At 49.9% G+C, this 7,639-nt stretch overlaps 2 protein-coding genes across 2 annotated transcripts in view; one reads left to right on the top strand and one right to left on the bottom strand.

The window, feature by feature from the left end:
* Cct5 (chaperonin containing TCP1 subunit 5) overlaps positions 1-781 on the bottom strand; it is a 14,956-nt gene extending 14,175 nt beyond the window's left edge. The window contains exon 1 of the mRNA XM_012517820.2: positions 605-781. Within this exon, the coding sequence (XP_012373274.1) occupies positions 605-709 (105 nt within the window). The 5' untranslated portion in view covers positions 710-781. The remainder of the gene's footprint in view (positions 1-604) is intronic.
* A 341-nt stretch (positions 782-1,122) lies between these two features.
* Fam173b (family with sequence similarity 173 member B) overlaps positions 1,123-7,639 on the top strand; it is a 19,439-nt gene continuing 12,922 nt past the window's right edge. Inside the window, exon 1 of the mRNA XM_012517819.2 lies at positions 1,123-1,149. Coding sequence (XP_012373273.1) covers positions 1,134-1,149 — 16 coding nt within the window. The 5' untranslated portion in view covers positions 1,123-1,133. The remainder of the gene's footprint in view (positions 1,150-7,639) is intronic.

The raw sequence follows: 7,639 nt of genomic DNA, 5'->3' as shown, positions 1-7,639 counted from the left end.
CCCTGTCGCCGTCCCGCCCCCGACCACCTACCCGCGTGTCCCTTCCCTCCATCGGCCCCTGTCGCCGTCCCGCCCGCTCCCGAGCGCCGAAGCGCTCCCGTCCGCATGGCTCCCTACGTCTGTCCTCCGCTCACTCCCTGCCCAGGACTTCCCACGCTCGCCGCGTCCCTTTCTTCTCCAAGGGATGTTCTTAAGACACCGCATTCAGCAATGTGCCAAGCCCGAGAGCACTCCAGAGCTTCTTCGCAAACGACTAACTCTCTGAGTGACAAAGCAAATCTGCCTCCGCTTGCTCGGGACGCGCAGCCCCGGAGCGACGCGGGACCGGCCAGCCCAGCACGGCGGCGGCGAGGCGGGCCGGGCCCAGGCTCGGGCGGAACGCTCCGAAAGGCGCCTGCGGACCCGAGGCTGATCCGCCCGTCCCTCCGGAGCGCGGGAAGTGGGCTGCGCGCCTGGAGGCTACAGGGCCCGCCCGGGAAAGGGTTCGCGACCCTTCCAGGCCGCACGTGGCGGACCGGCCGCCGCCGAACTCGCTCGCGCAGGCGCAGAGCCACGCTTTGGCAGCCTCGGCTCCTACCACAGCAAACGCATCCCCGGCCGTTACCTTGAGGGCCTCGAGTCCCATAAGACGAGTCTTGCGTTCCTGGTCCTTGATAATGAGGAAAGGGCGCCCATATTCGTCGAAGGCAAGGGTCCCTACGGACGTCATGGTGTAGCCGCAAGACTTACTTTCCCGCACACCGGCGGCGACCACTCCCGAACTGAGAACCCGCCTTCCTCTCGCCGCCGGAAATGACAGTTTGCACATGCGCAGGGCAGGCAGTGCGAGACTTATTTCTCGGCCGCGACTAGTTTAACGCCCGACAGTACCTTCTGGAATTAGCCGTATTTCAAAACTTCCATCTTTCAAGAAACTGTGGGGGGGGATTTTGAAGAAGAGGGAGGAACTTTTAGTACTCACAAACCAAGAGTATCTAGAATTTATTCATCATTAAGGTTTAATTCCTGAGATTTTTTTGAGTGGTGGGTCCCAGCTAGGAGTTCCTTTATTTTGAAACCTTTTTTTCATTCTCCCACCCCGGCCCCGAATGGTAGAATCCACTTCCGTGTTCCGCTCTTGGGGAAATCTCGCGATGGAGGGAGGAGAAGGTGAGGCCGGAACGGTATGGCGGCTCCCTGAAGGCTTGGGAAGGGACTAGGGGACTGTGGCTGTGGGCTGTGCACGTGTGAGGCGGGCGTAACTCGAGGGTCTCGGGCAGCCTGGGTCACCGCGATCCGGCCTGCTGTGCGGGCTACCGTCTGGGGCGGGTCTTCAGGTCGTGCGCCCGGTGGCATGGGGGACTGCTGCGGGGTCCGGACGCACGCCGCCTGGACTGCGGTCACAGCCCGGCCGCTTCCTCGGCGCCCCTTCGGGGGTTGCTTAGGCTTTCGTGCCGCAGCTTTGTCGTCTGCAGAATTGGCTGTAATGACGGGCGTCCACTTACAGGGCTGCAGGGGGCCCGGGAGAAGGGCGCCTCATCGTTCACACTCAGCGCTTTAAGTGTTTGCTGAACCCTCATTTGCACCCGCAGTCTAGTAACGTGCGCAGGGTTATCCAGACCGTGGGGGCAAGTTGGCCTGCTGCTCCAGTCCCACATTTTTTTCTTTTCGTTTTGTCTTCGTGGCGGTACTGGGGATTGAACCGCGGACATTTGCGCTAAGCTACGTCTCTAGCCCTTTTTATAGTTTTCGATTTTAAGATGGGGTCGCTGAGTTGCCAAATGGTGATCCTGCTGCCTCAGTCTCCTGGAATGTGAAACTACAGGCTACAGGCGTGTGTCAGCGCAGGCGACTTTTATGTTTTTTTTTAAATATAGAGTCTTATTTTGTAGTCCGTGTGGTCAGGGATTTGCCTGTCTCAGCCACCTGTTGTATGGGCATGTGCCACCATTCCTGATTGCTGTCTCAACCCCTGAGTTGTGTGCCTCACAAAGATATTTTTTGGTAATCAAACTAGTTACTGTTTTACTTAGTCTTGTGAGTTTACAGCCTTCTTACTCCAATTGCTGTATTATTCCCAGCTTGGGCACTCCATAAGGTTGAAATGTTTATGAATTTTATTTAGCTTTGGGCTGAGAACCAAGAATTGAATTTGTCTTTGGATGATCGGTGGCCCATAACGGTCCGCGAATGTCTAGCTCACTGACTCACTAATTTAGAGTGAGTCTTCAAAAACATTTTATTTATTTTCCATTAAAGAGGGACTGGGGAGATGGCTCAGTGGAATAAGCGCTTCCCTGGCAAGTGCAAGGGCCTGAGTTCAATCCCAGGTTCCGCAAATTAAAAAAAAAAGAATATGTGGTTTTGATATGAATTGGTGCAGAGTAGTGAGGTACTGGCACGTGAGTCCAAGGACATTTTAGATTTTTTTTTTTAAATTGGTATGGGGGTCTCTCTATGCAGCTGGGACTCTTAGTGATCCTGTTTTATGTCTCCTCAGCGCTGGGATTACAGGTATGCACCACCAACACCAGATTTGGTGGCCAGCTCAGCGTGCCTAGGGGTGGGGGCTGGCGTGGCATGTGCTAGGGATCAAACCCTGCCCTGCGCTCGTGTAAGCAGGTGCTTAGTTCGCTGAGCTATCTCACTGGCCCCATTTTACATTTTGTAGTTGGGGCTTTTCTGCTTTGCTGAGTTCACCTTTCATTAAAAATGGCGAATCTTGCCAATCATTTTGCCCAGCTTGCAATGAAAATTAGAAAATGTCTAAAGGCCTCTTCTGTGTAGTTTCTTTTCTGTCAAAACACTGTGTGCTGGGTACTATGGCGCATGCCTGTAACCCCAGCGTGCTCGAGTCTGAGGCAGCAACATCACTGAGGCCAGCTGGGGCTACAAGGTGAGACCCCACCTCAAGAAACCAAAAGGAAAACCAAACCAAACCCCAAGAACACTGTATGTATGTGATTTTTCCTAATAGAGCAAAGATGATGCTAGATCAGAGTAAGGTTTCTTAAGGAACACATTCTATAGTGCTTAAAATAGTGTGCATATGCATGCACAGCATCTAGCCCTCAAATGTTGACTTGTGTCAAGTCACAGTCCTGAGGGGGCCAGTCCTTTAATCCTGCCTTTTCCAAAACTCTGAAATTGAGTAAGAGTGGCAGTTAACCTTGTGTTGTTTTTAACTTTCAGAAAGGGATTCCTAAGTAGTCAGTGGGAGCTACAGCTTTTATTTAATAGAATGGCTCACTGTTCCGGAGAGCACATCTGACAGAAGTCTCTGACCGTTTATGTCCATTGTAGTAAATCCTGCAAATCTAAACAGTGGCCCCTCAAAAGGATTTGTTGAAATACTCGATTTAAAGTTTGAATTTTCGGGGATTGCTATTTTGTGGTTCCACTTTCACGGATTCACTGTTTTGAGGATCAAAAAATATTAATCTATGGGGTTCGATCCCCGGCCTGCATGCTGGCCCCAGGAGTGCCCAGAGATGGTGATTGAGACTGGGCATGGTGGCGTGCTTGTAATCCCAGCACTTGGGAGGCCGAAAACAGGAGAATCACTGAAAGTCCTATCAGTGTAGTGAGACCCCGTAGACCCTGTACTAAGTACGTTTAAAAAAAGCTAAGTGATATAAAAAAATCTAAATTACTCATCATGGATTTTTCACTATAGTGGGATTTTTTGGTACTGTATAGTGTATGTATGTTGTTAAAATTACATACATTTATGAGTTTAGAAAATGGTTAAGAACATTAGAATTTTTTAAAAGTGGAAAAGGTTTATAAGAATGTGGAGTTTATAAAGCCTTTATAGTTACAAATATTAAACTATAACATTGCTACATCTGATTTTCCCCTATCATGGTGGGTGTGTGGAATGTAACCTCCGTGATAAGTGAGGGACCACTGTAGCTTCATTCCGTCCTTGTGTACACAAGAAAGCCCATGCATCCTGGTATTGAGGCCGCCTTCCTGTTAACATGCCACCGCTCAGTGTGTGTGTGGGGGTCCTCACCACGTGGCTGCAGTTCCCAGGCTTGTTGCTTCTGCCCCTGGCTCAATTCATCTCTGCCGGTACCCGCTGCCCCTCGTTGGGCTCAGCCTTTCCCCTCCCTCTCTGTGTGCTCCCCAGCGTCTAACACCTACAGGCTCGCTCGTGGAGCATTCCTCACAGCTGGCCGGTGTCGGCCTCAGTGGAAAGGTCCATGTTTCTGCAGGGGAGATTAGGATCACCTAACCTGTCAGTGCACAAAGGGGTTTAAAAAGTTCACATCCATTCAGTCATAAAAAGAAGTACACTACTGATACAAGCTCTAACATGGAGCTAGGTGCAGTGGGGGTGCTCCTGCAATCTCAGGTACGTGGGATGGTGAGGCAGGAGGATTGCAAATTTGAGCCTGCCCTTGAGGAGCAGCCCACTGAAACCGTGTCTCAATATAAAATTTTTAGGGGGCTGGGGATATAGCTCAGCAGCTTATGTGCCTGCCTGGCAAGCGCAAGGTCCTGAGTTCAATCCCCGCTATCGAAAAAAAAAAAAAAAAGCTCATCTTTAGGCCTGGCGAGATAGCTCAGTGATTTAAAGTGCCTGCTCAGGCAAGCTTAGGCAAGTGTGCAGGGATGGTGGTTCAATGCCTGGCATCACATGCTGCATCAGCCCCACACTCAGGGCAGACTGAGCTGGCCAAAAATAAAAACAAAAACTGAATTTTTAGGGAGGCCAAGGAGATGGCTCAGTAGAATAAACGCTTGCCTGGCAAGTGCAAGGCTCTGCGTTCAATCTCCAGTTCTGACAAAAAAAAAAAAAAAAAAAAAAAAGCTATAGAAAGGGCTGGGAAAGTAGCACAGAAGTGGAGCACCCGCAGTTCGGTGCCTAGTAACGTGTGTGCACACCCAAGCCTTGCGGACATGATGGTAAGTGGAAGAAGTTGGTCACAGAAGACCACGTGCAGTTTTCTTCCATTCCTCTAAGCTGAGAATTAGGGATGGCAGACAAAAAGGAAGTTGGCACTGCTTTAGCGCTGGGGTAAGGAGTTTGGGTGGGTGGGTGCTAGCTAGCCGAAGGCCAGGCTGCCTCTAGAGGTCATGAAAATGCTCTGAAGTCGGCAGTAGTCACCCATCTGAATATGAGGGTACGGAACTCTTGCATGTGCGTGCATTACACCTCAAGAAAGCTGAAGTGGAGCCCCTGTCCGAAACGATGTCCTGGGAAGGGTGACAGCAGTCAGCGGGTATTCCTTGGTCTCCCAGTCGTGGGCTAAGTGGTTTTTGTGTGTCAGTAATGAAAGTGGCATTGCTCAATCTTCTCAACATTTTCCAAATTGTAAAATACATAATTATTAATAACTATTGTGACTATAGTTATTTCTACACTTTGTTGGTGAGCAAGCCATGCCCGAGGCAAAGCTTCCCTGACCTAAGCTTTAGTTGTAAAGGGCTGGCTGAGGCTCTGCGATGCCATGGCGTGGGGCCCAAGTCCTCCCGGCGCTGCGTGCCACTGGTCCCCACAGGAAGGCTGCGTGTAAGGGTGGCCCCGCGCCATGGCGTCCCGTCAGACAGGCCCCGCCTGGCAGTGCTGGTCATTGCCAAGATGCTTTCAGACTTTTATGTCACGCGTCATTAACCGCCTTGTCCAAGCCTTATTTTACCTCTATTTCTAGCACTTGGGGGTTCACTGTGAGACCAGATTTTAAAAATTATCTTTTAGTGTATATTAATTTTGCACAATACTGGGTTTCATGTGGTCTTTTTTTTTTGGTTGACTGAAGCCACCCTGAGGGTGGGGCTGACGCGACACTTGCTGGTAATTGAGCTACGGGGGACCCACGGTCCCTTGCACCTGCGTAAGCAATCACTGCTAAGCTCTCTCACTGGCCCCCTGGTCCTTTTCATATATGCATGTGACGTGTTTTGATCACACCCTGTATCCTCCCTTGCATCCGCCTCATCTCTACTTTCAGCCTCCTCCTATTTTATTTATTTAGTACAGGGTGTTCAGGGTCTCACTATGTAGTTCAGACTTGCAGTGATTCTTCTGTTTTTAGCCTCCCAGGTGCTGCGATTACAGGCCCATGCCACCATGCCCAGTCTCAATTGCTGTCTAAGCGCATCCTGGGGGCGTGTCCAGCACAGCGTGCTGGGGATCGAACCCGGCCACTGCATTCTGCATAGGCAGGCGCTTTAGTCTGCTGAGCTGTCTTGCCGGCCCCCTCTTTTCTAATATAGACAGGAGATAATCTTTTTTTTTAAAAAAAGATTTCACATATTAGAGAAAATGTGATACTTGTCTCACTGAGTGCACTTTATTGTAACACTATTATTTCCGATTCCATCTGTTTTCCTACAAGTGACACAAGTTTGTTCTTTTGGTGGAGTGGTATTCCAGGGTCTATCTGTACCACATTTTCTTTTTCTTTTTTTTTTTTTCTTTTTGTTTTCCTTAGTTTCTTTTCTTTTTTTTCCCATAATTTTGAGAGATGTACCACATTTTCTTATCTGTCCATCTGCTGATGGGTGCTTGGGCTGGTCTGGTTCTTGGCTGCAGTGAGCACGGATGTGTGGGGTCCCTGCATTATGTGGACATTTGTTCCTCCAGGTCTATGCCAAGGACTGGGGTGGCTGGCTGGGCAGACTATATATCTAATTTTTTTTTTGTGTGTGTGTGTGTGTGTTTGTGTCTTCCACACTGATTTCACACCGATTTCCATAGTGGTGCTACTAACTTATATTCTCACCATCATTGCCGAAATGTTCCTCACGGACTGCTTTCCCCCACGTCCTCATCAGCATTTATTTTTGCATTGTTGACGATAGGCATTTGGACTGCATGAGATAGAATCTCAATGTAGTTTTAATTTGCATTTCCCTCCTGGCCGAAGATAATATTTTTTTCATACTTATTGGCTATTTGTACTTTTAAGGAGTTTCTGGGGCGGGTGTGGTGGCACATGCCTGTAATCCCAGCACCCAGGAGGCTGAGACAAGAGGATCACTGAGAGACCAAGGCCAGCCTGGGCTATACCATGAGTTCAAAACCAGCCTCAGCTACATAGACTCCATTTCAAAAAGACAAAAAATAACGTTTCTGTTCAGTTCATTTGCCCATCTATTGACTGGGCCCTTTTGTTTTGGTATGCATTCAAATTTTGCATTCTGTATGTATTGCAGATAATAATTTGAGTTAGAAGAAACCGGTTTCAAAACTCACTTTATGGCTCCCTGGTAGTCCAGAATAAAGCCGTGCTGAATGGGGGATGCCACAGGTGGGCCAGCTGCCCTGCACTGTGACCCGCTGCTCTGTGCCATTTTTGGAGGGTCCGTGTCCACATTTGTACCTCAGCAGAGCACTGGGTCACGCTGGTGCAGACAGAGAGGGGCTGGGGACTACACAGTCTGGTCTCTGCCAGCTGCACAGATGTGCATAAGGAGCTGGAGGTGTGAGTCAGCCGGTGCTGCGGAGGTGGGCAGTGTTCTCACAGGAGCCATTGTAAAGAAAGGGGGACAGGAGCGTGACCCCAGGAGATGGGGGATGCAAGCAGAGGTTGGCCCCGTGTCTATAAAGCAAGGGCTCTGCTCCCCCCTCAGAGCACCCTGGAGGGGGCCAGCTCTCCCCTCCAGCACAGTGTGCGCTGTCTCTGTCTCTGTCTCTGTCTCTGTCTCT

This window comes from Octodon degus, unplaced genomic scaffold (assembly GCF_000260255.1).
Source record: "Octodon degus isolate 3935 unplaced genomic scaffold, OctDeg1.0 scaffold00008, whole genome shotgun sequence".
Lineage (NCBI taxonomy): Eukaryota > Metazoa > Chordata > Mammalia > Rodentia > Octodontidae > Octodon > Octodon degus.
Note: the sequence above shows the minus strand (reverse complement) of the source record. Positions and strands in the feature narration are given on the sequence as shown.